This window comes from Archocentrus centrarchus, chromosome 16 (genome assembly GCF_007364275.1).
Source record: "Archocentrus centrarchus isolate MPI-CPG fArcCen1 chromosome 16, fArcCen1, whole genome shotgun sequence".
In the NCBI taxonomy this organism is placed as follows: domain Eukaryota; kingdom Metazoa; phylum Chordata; class Actinopteri; order Cichliformes; family Cichlidae; genus Archocentrus; species Archocentrus centrarchus.
In genome coordinates, this window is record NC_044361.1 from 34,910,572 (window position 1) to 34,929,942 (window position 19,371).

At 41.9% G+C, this 19,371-nt stretch overlaps 2 protein-coding genes across 3 annotated transcripts in view; both read left to right on the forward strand.

Annotated features, from left to right (window-relative positions):
• Nucleotides 1–5,061: 5,061 nt before the first annotated feature.
• The window catches only part of LOC115793851 (protein asteroid homolog 1-like), a 28,107-nt gene continuing 13,797 nt past the window's right edge, over nucleotides 5,062–19,371 (forward strand). For both annotated transcript variants that reach the window (XM_030748994.1, XM_030748996.1), the window contains exons 1-2: nucleotides 5,062–5,218; nucleotides 18,266–19,071. In XM_030748994.1, the coding sequence (XP_030604854.1) occupies nucleotides 5,092–5,218; nucleotides 18,266–19,071 (933 nt within the window). In that variant the 5' untranslated portion in view covers nucleotides 5,062–5,091. The remainder of the gene's footprint in view (nucleotides 5,219–18,265; nucleotides 19,072–19,371) is intronic.
• On the forward strand, nucleotides 8,262–11,064 carry LOC115793852 (uncharacterized). Its single transcript, XM_030748997.1, has 4 exons — nucleotides 8,262–8,541; nucleotides 8,789–8,924; nucleotides 9,120–9,625; nucleotides 10,119–11,064. The coding sequence occupies exons 1-4, from the start codon at nucleotides 8,399–8,401 to the stop codon at nucleotides 10,213–10,215; spliced, it is 882 nt and encodes a 293-aa protein (XP_030604857.1). The 5' UTR covers nucleotides 8,262–8,398; the 3' UTR covers nucleotides 10,216–11,064.

A 19,371-nucleotide genomic window follows, 5' to 3' on the forward strand; every position in this document is an offset into this window, starting at 1 on the left:
GGCTTTAAGGCAGAGCGGCCCGACAGAAGCCTCTCCTCAGTGCAGACATATGAAAAACACATGATGGACTCCCAGACTATGAGAAATAAGATTCTCTGGTCTGATGAGATGAAGATTGAACTTTTTGGTGTTAATTCTAAGCAGTATGTGTGGAGAAAACCAGGCACTGCTCATCACCTGCCCAATACAATCCCAACAGTGAAACATGGTGGTGGCAGCATCACGCTGTGGGGGTGTTTTTCAGCTGCAGGGACAGGACGGCTGGTTGCAATTGAAGGAAAGATGAATCACACACACTGGATTAATGGTCACATTTTATATTGTTTGTCACCTATATTGACACACACACACACACACACAGACACACTGGAACACTGCATGCTTTAGGTGTACACACACAGTGAGGTGCCGGATGGCGCTCCCAGCTAAAACTGCTACAGCAGAGAAAAAGTGATTTCATATCAATCCACAAGGCTTTTAAATAAACTGACAAACACGAAAACGATGGTCATTTTATCTCTTATTTCAGTTCTTTTTAGTTAGTTTTGTAAACCCACATTACAGTTTCAGTTAGTTATTGTTTTTTTCCTTTTAATTACCATTTTTTTTACTTAATTCAGTTAACGAAAATGTTTTCAATTTTGTTTTCGCTAACAGTTAACCTTTCCCTCCACATCTGACATTCACTCCAGTGTTAATTTTTCTCTTCTTTTTGGGGCAAAAGCCAAAACTGAGGCACTTTTTAAACCCCCATTTCTCACTCAGTTTTTGTGGTATAGACATAAAAAACATACATCCTGCTTTAGGAACATCTCCTTGTGCTCATAGTGTAAAAGGCTTTTCACTGGGACCTACAGTTTTTGTGTGGTAACCTGTTGTACCACACTGTTGAAGCAAAAGATGCAGCTTGTTTCTGATTGGTGAATTCACATTCAGACACATGATCAGCAGGTGACCCGCTCTACTTCCTGAGCTACAGCCACCCCACTCATCCTTGTCTTTATTGGAGGACTAATAATATGTTTATTGAGCCTTAAGAATTTTTAATTAGTGTGTTACAAGATCAATGTTTCCCTATTCACTGCTAACCACTGAAGATGGATGGATGGATGGATGGATGTCAAGTCAAGTCAAGTCAAGTTTATTTATAAAGCACGTTTAAAAACAACAGCAGTTGACCAAAGTGCTGTACATTTAAGATAAATAAAATAACTTAAAACACAATGTAAAAGAGATAGTTAAAACAGGAAGCATAAAATTATAAAAACAAAAACAAAAATAAAAGAAAACAACATCAGTAATGTATCCAGTACTCATTTTGATTTAAAAGCCAAAGAATAAAAATGGGTTTTCAAACGAGATTTAAAGATGTCAACTGTAGGGGAGGTCCTGATGTGAAGGGGCAGCTTGTTCCATAATTTCGGAGCAACGACTGCAAAAGCCCGATCACCTCTATGTTTTAATCTTGACCTCGGTACAGTTAAGAGCATTTGCTCAGCAGACCTCAGTGATCTGATGGGAGTGTGCAGGCTTATAAGATCAGAGAGGTAGGTAGGTGCTAACCCATGCAACGCCTTAAAAACAAATAATAAAACCTTAAAATCAATTCTAAAACTGACTGGTAACCAGTGTAAGGATGCAAGTATGGGGGATATATGGTCTCGTTTAAGAGTGCCGGTTAGTAATCGTGCTGCTGCATTTTGAATCAGTTGCAGACGACGAAGTAGCGACAGACTGACACCTGAATAGAGACTGTTACAGTAATCGAGTCGAGATGAAATGAAAGCATGGATAGCTTTCTCAAAATCCGTGGAACAGAGAAATGGCTTCACCTTTGCAAGCAGACGAAGATGGAAGAAGCTGGATTTGATGACGGTATTAATGTGCTTGTCAAAACTAAGATTTGTGTCAAGGATCACCCCCAAGTTCCTTGCACAGGGTTTATTATATATCTTTAAGGGGCCAAGGTCATAGAGGTCAGGGGTACCAAACACAATGACCTCGGTTTTCTGCTCATTTAATTTAAGAAAGTTTTGAGCCATCCATGTTTTAACTTCCTCCAGACAGTCCAGTAAGGCCTTCAAAGGACTCACTGAGTTTTTTTTCAGTGGCAGATAGATCTGCGAGTCATCTGCATAACAGTGGAAGGGGATGCAGTGTTTTTTAACTGCATCCCCAGCAGTGGATGGATGGATGGATGGATGGATGGATGTGCACGCATGTTAAGAAATGGGTTTTCCTGATCCAATAATAACCAGAGGGCATCACGTAGCTTTTTCAGGTGATTTTGGTACGGCCAATTACAAGATTGTCTGAATGAGGTGTCAATCAAAATGGGAGGGTCTAGCCTGCAATGCTACATATGTGGCCAGTAAACAAGCTGAACGTATGGGTGAACGTTTTAAAGGCTGGCTGTTGATGAAAGCCTAGCTCGAGGGGAGAGAAGCTAGAGAATTGAGGCTCCAGCAGAGCACAAACAGTTCAGAAACAATTTGAAATGAGAAAAAAGCAGCTATTTATTAACTGATTAAGTCATGTTTTAGACTGCTTATTGCTGGCAAATCTGTTCTGGCCCAAAGTGCAGCCATGACTGGTTCTGAATGACGACTTTACAGCAGGCAGCTGCTCCCCCTCTTCCAGGTACTGCATACCGGCGCAGAATCTTTCGGTGGTACGCAGTACCGTACTGTACCAGCTTACTTTCACCTCTGATTGTATGTTAGGAGAAGAATTTGAAATTCTATTTTTGATTTAACAAGGAGCCAATGAAGAGAAGCCAATATGGGAGAAATCTGCTCTCTTTCTATAACATTACACACAGTAACTATAGCAGTATTTTACAATAAAAAACAAAGATTCATATTCCAAACATGCTCAGTCATGGAATATTTCCTGCAGAGAAATATGAACATGGGCTCAGTCACAGGTTTCCACATGTAGGCATGAGCGTACACAGCCACACTGACTGAGTTCAGATCAACTCTGGAAGGGAAAGTGTTGATGGTCTTGAGGCAGGAATACTGGGTTTCCAGATTTTTGTGTTTTCTTCAATAAATGCGACATACAGCATAAAAATGACAGCACGCCTGGGTACACAGGCACATGAGCAGGTTTCACAGGATTCTCTGCAGTGTCAGAAACTGAGTCCAGTCCTAATGCAGCAGCTTGTAGAAGCTCTTTCAGCAACAATAAGCAGGTATTTATTGTCATTCAGCCAAAGATAAAATGCACCATTACACATTTTAATCTTTCCAATTAAATATATAAGGTAAATGCAGATGCTGATGGTGATTGGCATGTGGATCTGCTGCAGGAGCTTCATTTGGGATCTTCATCCTGGGCTTTGGGAAGATTGTTTCTCTCTAAAAAGGCCCGTGAGGATTCGAGCATCAGCGTCTGTTCCTCTGATGTTTTCAGCAGAAACTCCTGCTGAGTTCAAAGGTTAGAATAAGAATATAGCAGACAGGTGAAGTACAGAGACTAAAGGAGCACAGTTAGGATTTCAACAGTTTGGGAGGAGCTCAGAGCTGAGAGCAAATCATTTCTTACCAAAGCTGTGTGTGTTTGGTTTCAATCCAGAAGAACAATCAGAATAAAGATGAACATTAATGAGCCTCAGTGATGAGCATCATGAGTGGTGCGAGCAGGTTTCAGGTTGCTGCAGATGTGCTGGATAAAGAGGCTCAGTGTGCAGGTGTGTCACAAACTAGAAGGACAGGATGCCAGCCTCCCACTCCAGGTACTCCACCACACTGCAAATTCATGACTTCACCTGGAACGCACCAATAGGAGGAGGTGAGGAGGAGACACCAGGAGAGAGGAGTGAAGACAGCAGATATTCAGCAGGAACATCTGCATCACAGAGGATTCTGTTACAGCCCATCAGCTATATTTATGATATGTTTTATATTTAGGACACAATCTGAGCAATTATCACGCTTCCACAGGAGCAATGACAAAATGAACCTGTGAATACTTCTTGGTGTAAAATGAGTTTCCTACAGTCTTCTTCTGTGGTCACATTAACTTTGTCACAGGCTGAATGTCTCAGCACTGCTCACATGTTCCTCAGACATCCAGCTGGCTGGATCTGCAGACAGTGACTCTGCAGGGAATATTTATAGCTAATGAACTGTCAGCTGGAGTGGACTCTTTCAGGTTTCCCTTCAGGCTTTCTTTAGGTTTCACTTTCCATTTTCGTTCTGGCTCTGAGCTCATTCCCGCTCTGAGTCACGGTGCTGGTGTGTTTTTGGTAGCAGAGCTGACCGTCTGCTGTAGCGCCTCCTAGTGGTATCACTGCCTGTAAGACAGCGGTGTTACCTGTAAGGTGGGGTGCAGCTGGTGGAGCTTTAAACAGTTACACCAGTTTGTTTCGCTTTGTTTCCGTCTTATCTCTTTTACACGGCAGCAAGCCCGCGGAACACTTATGGGTGTTCTCGAACTTCTTTTCCTTACATGTTTCATGTATTGACAATAAATTGATTCAGATTCTGATTAATGATGTGGCCACGCCCACAAAGGTTTGTTAGCCAATCAACAGTAAATAGAATAATTTGCATATTCTGTGAAGACTGGCTGTTCAAAAACAAACAAACAAACAAGCAAACAAACAAAAAAGCTAAATGGTGTAAATGTTTACGCCTTTGCCTCCCGGTGCCTGTAACTGCAGAATGATCCAGGTGATCCAACGACAGCAGAGCCGATCCTGCACAACTCCACACGGTGGCGCCATCTGTACCAAACGGGCCTGAATGTTCAAAAGCCTTAAAAACTTCTCACTCTCCATCAACAGGCTGAACATGCTGCATGACTGCATCCAATAAGAGGAGCGGTGCAGTCACACCTGGTCCCAACGGTGGGACGGAGACAGAGGGGGACAGCTTGTTCTGCGCGCGGCGCTCACGAGCAAACAGGACCGGCTTGCGATAATAAGTAATAATGCGTGCACGCGCTGCCGTGACGGAATGAAACAGCTGACCTGCTGTAATCAGCTGATGTGAGGAAAGCGAAACTTAAGTAAATAGAAATTGACCGTCGGAGGCGCTATAAGAGCTCCGGAGATGCGCAGTCCGCAGCACAATCACACCCAGGATGGGGGTTCAAGGTCTGGCCACGCTCTTAGACAACCACCGGAGGATTTACCGGGACGTCGAGTTCAGGAGGAGACGGCTGGTGATCGATGGAGCCAACCTGATATACCTGCTGTACTTTGAGTCAGGTAAGAAGTGCTCTACAAGGTCAGCACCGACGTGACCCGAAAGAAAGTTTTTACTCCAAAAGTTTGATTTTGAAATAAATTAAACTAATCAGGATTCTGCGCTGCAGGTTTATACACACTTTTTTCTGATTTCATTTATTACTACAACTAATTTATTACTACAACTACAATTACTTTATTACTACTACTACAAACTGGCGACCAGTAAGCAAACAGAAATATGAGCAGCAAAAATTACTTAAAGTATTCCTGAAGTATGTCCCGTTTTAAAACCTCCAGTGAGCTTTCAGGTGTTTGACTGTTTATTCTGGTGTGTGTGTGTGTGTGTGTGTGTGTGTGTGTGTGTGTGTGTGTGTGTGTGTGTGTGTGTGTGTGTGTGAGTAATCACAGAGTTCACTGTTATCAGATTATAAGCAGTAATCAGGGCTGAATTGGGTTGATGGGAGTTTAAAGGTGTAAATGTGCAGCGTTATCATCTCATCTGATGAATGCGCATGTTTTTAAGACCTGCGTGATCTGAAGTCACAGAATTAAAATGGCAGGTCCTGATTGGTGTGAAAAACAAACAAGCATCAAAGAGGAAGTTGACAGGAAAATGAAACTGATGATGGTCTGCAGTAAAACCAGTAAAAGTGCGTTCACGTTTATTTCAGTCGGGGTGAGCGGGACACGCTGCAGCACTGCGTGTGTGCTGACACTCTGCATCAGTGCATCAGGGGCTTTAAAATTACAGCAAAGGCTTGAATGACTCCAACGTTTCAGTAAAGCACACAAGAGTGCAGAGAAAATAACAAATAGGTGTGAAAATCTACTGAAACGCTCTCACAAACACTACCGAAACGCTCTCACACACAGTACTGAAACACTCAAAAAACCCAACTGAAACACTCTCACAAACACTACTGAAACACTCTCACAAACACTACTGAAACACTCTCACAAACGCTACTGAAACGCTCTCACACACACTACCGAAACGCGCTCACACACAGTACTGAAACACTCAAAAAACCCAACTGAAACACTCTCACAAACACTACTGAAACACTCTCACAAACACTACTGAAACACTCTCACAAACGCTACTGAAACGCTCTCACACACACTACCGAAACGCTCTCACACACAGTACTGAAACACTCAAAAAACCCAACTGAAACACTCTCACAAACACTACTGAAACACTCTCACAAACACTACTGAAACACTCTCACAAACACTACCGAAACGCTCTCACACACACTACTGAAACACTCTCACAAACACTACTGAAACGCGCTCACAAACACTACTGAAACGCACTCACACACACTACCGAAACGCGCTCACAAACACTACCGAAACGCGCTCACAAACACTACTGAAACGCGCTCACAAACACTACTGAAACGCGCTCACACACACTACCGAAACGCGCTCACACACACTACCGAAACGCGCTCACAAACACTACTGAAACGCACTCACAAACACTACTGAAACGCGCTCACAAACACTACTGAAACACACTCACAAACACTACTGAAACGCACTCACACACACTACTGAAACGCGCTCACAAACACTACTGAAACGCACTCACAAACACTACTGAAACGCGCTCACAAACACTACTGAAACACTCTCACACACACTACTGAAACGCGCTCACACACACTACTGAAATGCTCTCACACACACTACTGAAAGGCTCTCACACACACTACTGAAACGCGCTCAATACACACTACCGAAACGCTCTCACACACACTACCGAAACGCACTCACACACACTACCGAAACACTCTCACAAACACTACCGAAACACTCTCACACACACTACCGAAACACTCTCACAAACACTACCGAAACACTCTCACAAACACTACTGAAACACTCTCACAAACACTACTGAAACGCGCTCACACACACTACTGAAATGCTCTCACACACACTACCGAAACGCTCTCACACACACTACCGAAACGCACTCACACACACTACTGAAAGGCTCTCACACACACTGCTGGAAACCAATAGGATTCCGCGTGAACAGGAAGGGGTTTGGTGTGAACAGGAAATCATCTGAAAGATAAAAAAAAAAAAGAGCGCATTTCCAAAACAGGGCTAACACGACACTGATATCTACTCAACAGCATACGAGCAACCTAAGCGAAGTGCATTACTTAACAATATATTGGCCTCAGCAGAGACCATTAGAACACTGTCGAATGCAACTGCCGTGGGGCAGCAACTGGTTGTTGCAACTACGAGTGTGGATACGCTGGATAGCCATCTAGCATCCCTGTTTCCCTCTCGTCAGCGTAGCAGCTTGCCCATGTCAACGTCTACAGTCAGGAGAGAAAGTGCACCACGTTATCAAGTTCAGCAGTACTTCGGTAACTGGACATCAGGCACCAGAAGAAAAAGGTAGTTACACAATTTTTTTTTTTTGTGTGTGTGTGTAAAAACTTGCATATCCTAATAATACGTGCCTGAAATTTGATATTTTTAGGATTAATGGGTCAGCTTTACTAAACAGGCTATAGCGCCAACGTGCTATCCTCAAATAGCGTAATAATGACATGCTTTAAAAAAAATTAGTAAATCGGTTTGTGGGCTTGTTTAAAATATTCTCCCTATAATAGGCATCCTTATAAAGGAAGTCCCAGAAATACATATCTAAGGGGGTTAGTTTTTACATTTCTCATTTCTTACACGTAATCATTACTGCGCTCGTTCAAAAACACCAGCAGTACTTTTTTTCTTTTTATTTAAACGCCAAATCCCAGATTGCACTGGAGCAACGCATTAGTAAAGCTAACCTTTAGTGTACTTTATTAGCTTAGTGGGAAATATTTTCATAACGACAAATTTCATTACATTTCCCAGTTCCCAATATAGTGTATTTACAGTGTGTCACTCATTATCAGCCCACCAAGGGAGTGACTTGTGAACCTATCCCTGTCCTTATTAGGCAGCATGAACTATATGTTGACAGGCATACATTAAAAAAAATGCATGTAATCAAAATAATATTGCTTACAGAGGTTTGGACAGGTCTTTGCTGTCTGTGTCTCTGTATTGTTAGCCATCACTGGCAGTTGTTAATGTTGTCTAACAGTTATATTTGCATTTCAGAGGTAGGGCACAGCAGCATGACCATTCCAACAAGGATGTTATACTACTTCCAAATCCATCATGTGCAAACAAGGCTTAAAATTATGGTTACACAAACATGGGCACATCCTAAGTGCTTTTGAATTCCAGAAGGCCTGGGACTACCAAACTATAGTGCAGCACATTAAGGATGGCTTTGGTGAACGCATTCCAGAGGATGTTAGGTAAATTTTTTTTTTAACCTTTACTGTATGTATTCATATAATAATTGTTACCTACACAGAATATACCAAAGTAAACAAGTTTAAAAATTGCAATGACTCTTATTTAAAACATACAGAATATGTCTAGCATTTTTAAAGTCTATGATGCACTATAAACAAAATAAACCGTACACACATACACAACAATCTGCTACAAAATGTTTAACTACATAGCCATTTGTGTTATAATATCCCTGTTTTTTTGTAGCCTTGACTTTCTAATGGCTTGTGGCAGTAAGCTGGTGTCTCCAAAGCTCCAAGACGGTCAGGAGCTGAATGGGATGCTGATCCCAAAGGTTTTTAAAAACAAAGCCCTCTATGTAAGGCAATCAAGGACACTTTTAGTAAGTTTCTATTTGTGTAAGTGAATACTGGTTATATAGACAAATGTCTACAATTTTCCTCATCGCAACATTGATTCAAAAAGAATATTTGGGAGCAATTAGACTGGAGTTTTATTTTATTTAATCTGCTTAAATATAAATTATGACTATGATTACTTGCGTTTAATATATATTTTTGGTCTTTCTCTGCTGAAGAGTGACTCAGAGGAAGACAATGAACTTTCTCACATCGGCTCCAGATCAGCATTAAGCAGGTGTACAACTACCAGAGGCAGTGATGATGACTGTTTTGACGTTGGTGGTCCACAAATCCAAGCAGGCATGAGCACCCAAGCCACTAGCAGGGTTACTACAAGGTTTAGCAGTCATGCTAAAGGTGACAACCCTGGCACTAGCAGTGATGATGAAGATGGCACTGGCACCAACCGTATTGCCAGGAGTTCTGGTAAAAGGCTAAGAGCAAAGACAGTAAGTGATGGCAGTAGCATTTGTGATAAAGACTACATGGCAAGAAGTGAAGGCAACCCTGGTACAAGAGGTCATAGCGAAGGCTTCATGGCAAGAAGTGGTGACGTCCCTGTCATGAGTGCTAATGATGAAGATTACTCTTCATATTTAACTCTTGTGGCATCGCTTTCTGGCGAGTCATCCGGTGATGAGGACTTAAATCAAGCTATAATTGCCAGCTTGGAGAGCCACATGTGAGTAGCAAACACACAGAATTTGAGCTTGAGTCATGATTATAGCAGAGTTCTCTGATCATTATATAGATTTGGCTTTGAATCAGTATTGACATACATGTCTTTTTGTATTAAACTACAACTCAGCAGAAAACGGTAGAGTATAGAGCAGAAATCCTCACATCCAGGCCTCGAGAGCCGCTGTCCTGCAGGTTTTAGATGTGTCTCTGCTTCAACACACCATAGTCAAATATAGAAGTCATTTACATAACATAATTACAACAATAAAGCTTAAACTTAATTAACCACTTGGTTGAAGCAACATTTTTACATTGTTCCTTGAGACTGTAGAAAGATGAAAAGCATGCTCTAAAGTCATTGCTACAACATTCATTCAGGTTCTTACTTTAGGTTAATACTTAATGACAGTGTAGAACAAATGAGCAACTATATAGACAGTAAGTGGATCACTAACCCTTATAAGTTTTTCCCTTTTCTGTTATTGTGTACACAGAGGAAGAAGGACCTTCCAAATTACAGGAGATACTGGCCTTTGCAACAGGAGCAACTGCGGTGCCACCTATTGGCTTTTCGACAGCACCATCCATTGAGTTTATTCATAAAGGAGATGACGACTTGTCCTCTGCACCAATTTTCCCTCTTGCCAACACATGTGTTAACTGCATTAGGTTGCCACTGCATGTTTCATATCAGTTGTTTAAGGAGAAGTTTGATTTTGCATTAGGTAACACTTATGGCTTTGGCAGGGTATGAACACATAATGCTGTACGAGGTTCTGTTTCTCAGCTTTTGTACTTGTCTCAGCCTCTCTTAAAAAAACAACCCAAAAAGTCCAAAATTTGTTAGTTGTATTTTAAATAATATGTTATTGTATATTGTTGCTAGAAATAATTTGAGTATTAAGTTCTTATGCTCTTAATATTTCCCAATTCACCTGTATCAGTGAAGGTAAGTTCTAAAGAGGTTTACAATGATTGTTCTTCAGTATTGATAAGAAAATTTTTCTTAAATTTTAGAAAAATGCTTTTACAAAGTAATGTAAAAAACAAAGCACACTTTGTTATTCACTGTAGAAAATGTAGAAGTGAAGAAAACACATCTATTCCATGGTTTCCATCATTTTCAAGTGGATTAACTTGCTCAATAATGTTCATTTGGGTCTCATTAATGTTGATGTCAATATTTGGAATTCTAACATTATTATTTGTTTGAAGTTCTGGTAATGGCCCTTCTTCATCAATGCCATAATCATTATCAACGTGAAAAGTGTCATTTATAAATGGCTGGATTCCGACACTGTTTGTGACACCTGTATGCCACAGTTGAAGAGGTGTTTGTCCTCCTTGTGTAGAGAGCCCATGGTTGTTCCACTGGCTGACAAATTCTGTTAAAACCCGTTCAATCCTTGGCAAATAAACATAATGCAGACAAAAAAGATGTAGCTCATTCAGTGAATCCAAAATACCATGTTCTTCCATAAAGTTAAAAATATTAATAGTGTCTTGATACAACTCTGTTGAGTTCTGCCCGTAGCCTTTCAATTCTTTGATTATGTACTGAAACACCTGTAATAACACTGCTCAATCCCCTTCTCTGTAACATAAAACGAGCAACCTGTATATTTTCCATACCATGATCACACCTGACCCTTAAGGGTAAACCAAAGTTCTGTATTCCTTCCAAAAATAATGACAAGACACTTGAGGCCCTGTTGTTCGGTAAGCAACGCAAGTATATGATAGTTCGCCTGAAACCATCAACACAGCCATGCAGGACCAAGCGCCATCTAGCCAGCTTGTGGTTGCCATCAAAATGCCTGTTGAGAGATCAGAAACATTATTACAGTCCAACATGTTTATGTATAATATTATTAATAGTGAAATTCTGAACTTGTATTTATGCACAACTTTGAGATGCCATTTTATACTTAAGGAACACCACACTCGAGATACTGAAATTGGATTTTTTTTTTCTAAAATACATTTACCTGGCACTTAAGGTTACTGCTTATTTCCTAGATTATAATGAGGGTTTTTTTTTGTTGTTTTTTGTCAATCCTGTCCAGCAAAAATGTTGTCAAATTTGGTGATTATTATTTTTTTCTTGATAAAATACAGGACTATCACATTTTATAGGCTAAGGAAATTCTCATAAGTTTTTTGAAATACCAGAAACTTGTCAAATCTTAAGATTTTTTAAACACTTTTTAAAACCCCTTTTTTCTGAAGTATTTCTAAAGTGATTCAGTAGTTGTCAGTGCTTCTGACAGGCCAGTAATCATACAAATTTGATGAGGTTTTAGATTATATTACAGATTAACCCACCCATCAGTGTATACATTATAAGACATGTAAATGAATGTAGTATGAATCCAAAAATCACTGAATAATATATCTGTGTAGATTCTCAGTCATCCAGGTCATAGTAGTCTCTGGAGCTTGAAAAAGGCGACTGGACTTCTTTTTGTTTCTTGAAGATGTTTCACCTCTCATCCGAAAGGCTTCTTCAGTTCTCAACCAAATGGTGGAGAGACCCAGGTATTTAAACCCCTGTGGGCGTAGTCCCCTGGATGTGGTTATGACCCTCTATTGATCATGTGCGTGAACACATGTGCCCAGGTGTGAAGGGGGCGTGGGTCATATTTAATCAGTGGTTTCAGTTGAAACCAATTTAGGACTCCGCTCCATAGTTTCCTGTGGCCTATTGAGGTCACTGGAACAAAGGTGTGAATGGGGGTTGAGACGTCTGGGAAGGGAGCTCAGGACAGCACTGTAAGCGGGGGAAAGTTGGTGACGTAACCCACCTCCTCTGTTCAATGATGGTTGTTCACAGTGGACATAGATGGCTTCTTTCACTCCTCTTTCAAACCATCTGTTTTCCCTGTCCAAAATGTGAACATTGGCATCCTCAAAAGAGTGCCCTTTTTCCTTCAGATGCAGATGTACTGCTGAATCTTGTCCTGTCGAGGTGGCTCTTCTATGTTGTGCCATTCGTTTGTGAAGAGGCTGTTTGGTTTCACCAATGTAGAGGTCCGAGCACTCTTCACTGCACTGAACAGCATACACTACATCGCTGATCTTGTGTTTGGCGGGTTTGTCCTTGGGATGAACCAGTTTTTGTCTTAGGGTGTGACTTGGTTTGAAGTATACTGAGATGTCATGCTTGGAGAAAATTCTTCTGAGTTTCTCTGACAAGCCTGACACATATGGGATGACAGTGTTGTTCCTCTTGTCCTTCCTATTCTCTGTAGTTTGTGTTTGGCCTTCATTCCTGTGCATCTTAGCTGATTTGATGAAGGCCCATTTGGGGTAACCGCATGTTTTGAGGGCTTTCTTAATGTGTGTGTGTTCCTTATGCTTCCCTTCTGCCTTAGAGGGAACACTTTCCGCACGGTGTTGTAGGGTCCTGATCACCCCAAGTTTGTGTTCCAGAGGGTGGTGGGAGTCAAAGAGGAGATACTGGTCTGTGTGTGTGGGCTTCCGGTAAACTTCAATGTTGAGGCTTCCATCTTCCTCGATAAGCACCGCACAGTCCAGGAATGGTAACTTGTTATCTCTGGTGTCCTCCCTGGTAAAACGTATGTATTTATCCACTGAGTTGATGTGACGAGTGAAGGCTTCTACTTCTTGGGTTTTGATTTTGACCCAGGTATCATCTACATATCTGTACCAGTGGCTAGGTGCCATCCCTTTGAAAGAACCAAGAGCTTTACTTTCCACTTCCTCCATGTAAAGGTTGGCTACAATGGGAGACACTGGGGAGCCCATGGCACATCCATGCTTCTGTCTGTAGAATCCATCATTGTATTTAAAATATGTTGTGGTAAGGCAGAGATCTAAAAGTGCACAAATCTGATCTGGGGTGAAGCTGGTTCTGTTCAGTAAGGAATCGTCTTCCTGTAGTCGTCTTCTGACGGTCTCCACTGCCTCAGTTGTGGGTATGCAAGTGAAAAGTGAAACCACATCAAAGGACACCATGGTTTCATCTGGATCCAGTACAAGATTCTGGACCTTGTTAGCAAAATCTGTAGAGTTTTCAATGTGGTGGGGTGTGATGCCAACAAGCGGTGATAAGATGGTGGCGAGGTGTTTGGAAATGTTGTAGGTGACCGAGTTTATACTGCTGATAATGGGTCGAAGTGGGACTCCTTCTTTGTGGATCTTTGGGAGTCCATAAATGCATGGAGTGGCTTCTCCAGGGTACAGGCGGTAGTAAGTGGGGCGGTCAATGGCTTTTTCCTTTTCAAGTTGTTGCAGGCAGCAAACAACTTTTTTCTTGTAGTTGCTTGTGGGATCACGTCTCAAGACCTCATAAGTATTGTTGTCACTGAGGAGTGTAGTAATTTTGTTGTGGTAATCCGATGAATTCAGCACAACCGTGCACCTCCCCTTGTCGGCTGGCAGTATGGTGATGTTTTGATCCTTGCTTAGGGCTGTGATGGCCTTCTTCTCCTGAATGGTGAGGTTGGATGGAGGAAGTATTGCACTGGAGAGAGTGGCTGAAACTTTCATCCTGATCTGTTCTGCTTCAGGATGAGAAAGTTTGTTATTTCTTATAGCGGTTTCTGTTGCTGTGATGAGGTCTACTATAGGAAGCTGTTGTGGGGCTATGGCAAAGTTGAGTCCTTTGGCTAGCACATTTTCTTCTGGTTTGGTGAGGACCCTGTCTGATAGGTTCTTCACCCACTTTCCTTGGTTTCCATTCTATTGATCATGTGTTCACGCACATGATCAATAGAGGGTCATAACCACCTCCAGGGGACTACGCCCACAGGGGTTTAAATACCTGGGTCTCTCCACCATTTGGTTGAGAACTGAAGAAGCCTTTCGGATGAGAGGTGAAACATCTTCAAGAAACAAAAAGAAGTCCAGTCGCCTTTTTCAAGCTCCAGAGACTGAATAATATAATTAATCAATTAATCAAATTAACTTTTGCTTATCAAACACATTGTTTTAAGTTCCTATTGGAGTAGTTTTATAGTGTGTTTTTACTTTTTTAACAAAGGACCTGTGAATTACTTTCAAACCAGTCAACTTACTATAAGTGGTTAGGAGCCTGAACACTATAGATCCTTCGCCGTATCGCATGACGACGTCTAAACGAGCGCCCAATAGGATCCACTTCATGTAGGCTTTGTCTGACCCTCCAGCGCTGAACTCTTAAGCCACGAGATCTCAGACTTCCAAGAACATATGCTTCCTCTGCATTTGGAGTGTTCTGCAGGATATCTGTCACAAGACTATTCAGTTCTTATTCAATTCTGACATATCTGCATATATTAATGGTTCAACTCCCAAAGTTTGTCTGTGTCTGTACAGGGTTCTCCGACTTATTCTAAAGCATGATGCAATTTTCTGCCATGTCAGGCCAATAGCCAGAAAGTCAGAAATCTGTTCTGCAGATATAATGTATTGTGGCCGACCAGGATGGCCACTCAAGGTTGTTGGAGGTAGCAAATTTTGGGTCAAATCAGCAGATCTCTGTCTAGACTCATATTCATGAAGCAAGCTGCGAAAGCATGCATACAAAGATCCCAGCAGGTTCATGACAACCCTATTATTAGGATCATATCTAGACACAGCAGCAAGAAACACAGATAGAGTTCGTGTTCATCCAAAACTCTAAAAAGCCTCTCTTGCATGAAATGGTCTGAATTTTCACTTTGCAGAGACTCAATAACTTGTAGAGCACTAGTAAAAAAAATTTCAACATCCTCTTCATTAGCTCTCACCTCAAACAACAAAAAATATATGTGAAAAATGATGAGGATCAGATGAAAATTCATTGTAGTAGCGGTATTGTCAGACACACTCTTCTCTTCTGATGGAGCTGTCAAGCATGTCCACATTTGTAGTCGCAACAATAGGTTGATGCCACACAACAGTGTTTAGATGGTCACAAGACCAATATATCGTTCACTTAGGCTGCTTGTAGGCTGTTAGTAGACATCAGCGTGGTGTTAGCCATGTTTTGAAGTGCTGTTTTTGTTCCTTCAGACGACTTCCTGTTCACACGAAATTCTCTTGGTTTTCAGTAGTGTGTGTGAGTGAGTTTCAGTATTGTGTGTGAGAGCATTTCAGTAGTGTGTGTGAGCGCGTTTCAGTAGTCTGTGTGAGCGCGTTTCAGTAGTGTGTGTGAGTGTTTCAGTAGTGTGTGTGAGAGCATTTCAGTAGTGTGTGTGAGTGCATTTCAGTAGTGTGTGTGACCGCGTTTCAGTATTGTGTGTGAGAGCATTTCAGTAGTGTGTGTGAGAGCATTTCAGTAGCGTGTGAGCTCGTTTCAGTAGTGTGTGTGAGTGTTTCAGTAGTGTGCGTGAGAGCATTTCAGTAGCGTGTGAGCTCGTTTCAGTAGTGTGTGTGAGTGTTTCAGTAGTGTGTGTGAGAGCATTTCAGTAGTGTGTGTGAGCGCGTTTCAGTAGTGTGTGTGAGAGCGTTTCAGTAATAATGTCCCTAACGGCCCCTCATAGTTAATGGTCATAAACTAAAGTACTGAAGCCCCTAACATGCTGAGGTAAAGTCAGAGGATCACCAAAGTTATAATTGAGTCAAATTATGAACTATTTGGTTGAATCCATCATCAGACATCCTAAAAATGGAGCTTTTCACCATGTGGGAAACATCATGTATTACCAGAGGTGGGAAGTAACGAAGTACAAATACTTTTGTACTTCGTTACCTAAACTATTTTTTAGGTATCTGTACTTTACTTGAGTATTTATTTTTCTGAGTACTTTTTACTTTTACTTCCTACATTTTTAAACAAGTATCTGTACTTTCTACTTCTTACATTTTCAAAACAGACTCGTTACTTTTTAACACGTTAGAGAAGTTTGTGTTTCCGGTCAGTGCGCCGTCAAACATCAAACGATCTGAGCCTAAATGGAGGAATAATAACACATAAGAGACAATCGTACTGGTGTATCCTCCATCACCAGGGCTTATCGGGTACAAAGGGATTAAATATGCAAACCCATAGAATTTCATTATCATTCATAGCGCTATAATCAGGAGGTACAGCGGGCCGGACCGAGTCTGTAAGTTGTGCTTGCAGGATATAAACAGCTTAGCTAGCGCTACTGAAGAGGAACGAGCATAAAGGGAGTAACGTGTGGCAGGTAAATGCAACGTTTCTAAATGCTCAACAAATATCAGCAAACACACAAAGTGTGTGCAGTTTGTCACACAATGTGTCTACTAGCTAAAAGAAGAGCTGCTGTATTTCCAGGGAGAGTAAAGAGAGAGACGTTCACTCAGAGATGGAGAAAGAGGACAGGAGAGGAAGAAGAGAGGTTAGATTTAAAGGTAAGGACTGCAAAACAAACTGAAGTATGCTGACTTTGTGTAATTCAAAGATTCTATGAAAATACTGTGGTTTAGTAAGTAATAAACAGGTCAGCTTGTTGTACTGTATTTACAGTAAAGCTCTGTGTTGGTGCACAGAGGCTGTGTTCATGGTCAGAGTTACAGGTTACATCAGTGCAGCAGAGATGAGTTTGAATCAAAGCTGCTGATGCTGAGATTCATTCACTGAATCCAACATTTATACAGCCTGTATGCTGTCAGTGTAGGGTAGGGGTATTCAACTCCAGGCCTCGAGGGCCAGTGTCCTGCAGGTTTTAGATGTGTCCCTGATCCAACACACTTGAATCAAATGGCTGAATTACCTCCTCAGTATGCAGTCAAGTTCTCCAGAGTCCTGCTAATGACTTCTGTATTTGATTCAGATGTGTTGAAGCAGAGACACATCTAAAACATGCAGGACACTGGCTCTGGAGGCCTGGAGTTGAAGACCCCTGGTGTAGGGGATGGAGATCAGCTCAGATAGCTGTGAAATACCAGGTTACATCTTTGTGAATTCAGTTCATCCACAGAGAGCAGTAAACCTCAGAGCAGCAGCAGCAGGTCAGCTGATCACAGCCTGCACATCAACATCATTTACTGGAGCTCACAATAGAAAGTTGTGATTCTTCTCCCTATGCAGAGCCACTACAGCTGATCTTAGGGTTCCTCCACCTTCTGAATGCCACTGTAACCCCTGAGTATCCTCATGTTTGTGTTTAGGTGGAGGCACAGTCACCCTCTACTATGGAGGACACAGAGAATAGAGCTGTTTAAATTCCCTTTCACAGTTTGTGTCCTACATAACAGATTCAAGCTGAGTGCATTCATTAGGATTAAAATTTAGATTGGAATAACATTTGTATTCTCATGTATTATTTTATATGATTGCAACAATATATAATGAGGTTCGGTTAGCTGTACAGAAAAATAGCAGGTAGAAAAGTCCTCCAAAGAGCTACTTTTACTTTCTTACTTTGAGTACATTTCAGAACCTGTACTTTTTCCCTTTTACTTAAGTAAAGAAAGTAAGAAAGTACAAGTACTTGTACTTCTACTTAAGTACAGAATGTCAGTACTTTTGCCACCTCTATGTATTACTCAGACTGTCCCAGACATGTAATACCAGCAACCTCTCAGCATTGTTTGACCTTCCTGGCATCTTTGTGAGCTTTCTGATGCTCAAAGATGGAGTTTGTATGAGACCATCCTGGTCCCACCAGCCAGATTGGTCCCCACATACAAAGCCATTACTCAGCACTGATTCTTAACGGTGAGTCTGTTTGTTGTGTTTCTGGTTCAGGTCTGGACCAGAATCATGGCGGGGAGTATGCTGCCTTTGAAAACCTGATTGAGAGATTGGTCACAGCCCTCAGAACCTGCGAGGTTGAACCATACGTGGTGCTGGATGGAGGTTCAGACCCCACTGACAAGAAGCTTGAAACTGTGACGCAGAGGGCCAAGGACCGGATTAGGAGAGCCCATCGAGCAGCAGTGGATGGTGGGAAGGTGAACATCCTGCCAGTGCTGACTATGTGGGTGTTCAGACAGACGTTGATCCGGCTGAAGGTCCCAATCGCTCAGTGCTTTGGTGAGGCTGACCGGGAGATAGCCGCCCTGGCTTATGAATGGCAATGCCCAGTGCTTTCCAATGACAGCGACTTCTACATCTTCAACCTCCCAGCAGGGATGATGCCCATCTCTTACTTCCAGTGGGCGGATGTGAATCAGAAAGGCTCAAAGAGCTACATCCCCTGTAAGAGGTACTACATCTCCAGCTTTTGCATCTATTTCAAAATCCAGTGCCAGCTCCTGCCCACCTTCGCTGCCTTGGCAGGGAATGACTATGTGAAGCTGCAGAAGATTCAGTTTGCCCCAAAAGCAAATAAGCCGCTGAGCCGCCTGGAGGAGTTGCTCTGCTGGCTGGAGGACTTCGAGGAGCCTCAGGAAGCCTTGGAGGCAGCAATGGAACTGATGGGAGCAAAGAACCAGAAAAAGGAAATGCTGCAGAGTTTATCAGTGGGGATTGAGGAATACCAACTGCCTCCCAGCTCCCTGACAAAGTTCTTCATGCATGGGGTTGTTCCTCAGTTCCCAGAAGAGAGTCAGGTAATGAATCATGTTTGCGGCATATGTTTGTTCATTGAGGTCCACTGCAGAGACCCAGTGTCTCACAACCTGGAGTCCAAAAAGCCAGTTCTGTTTTTCCCATAGACAGTATGAACAATGGGCAAAGTTACTGTGATGTCACCTGTTGGAAACCACAACATGAGCACTTCTGGCCCAGGTGTTAGCTTACGACTTTTCAATCATTTTATTATTCACTGAACATTTCCTGAATAATCTTTCTTCCTGAAACACAGAATCACCAAAATTTACACAATGGACTTATTTTTTATATTCAACATC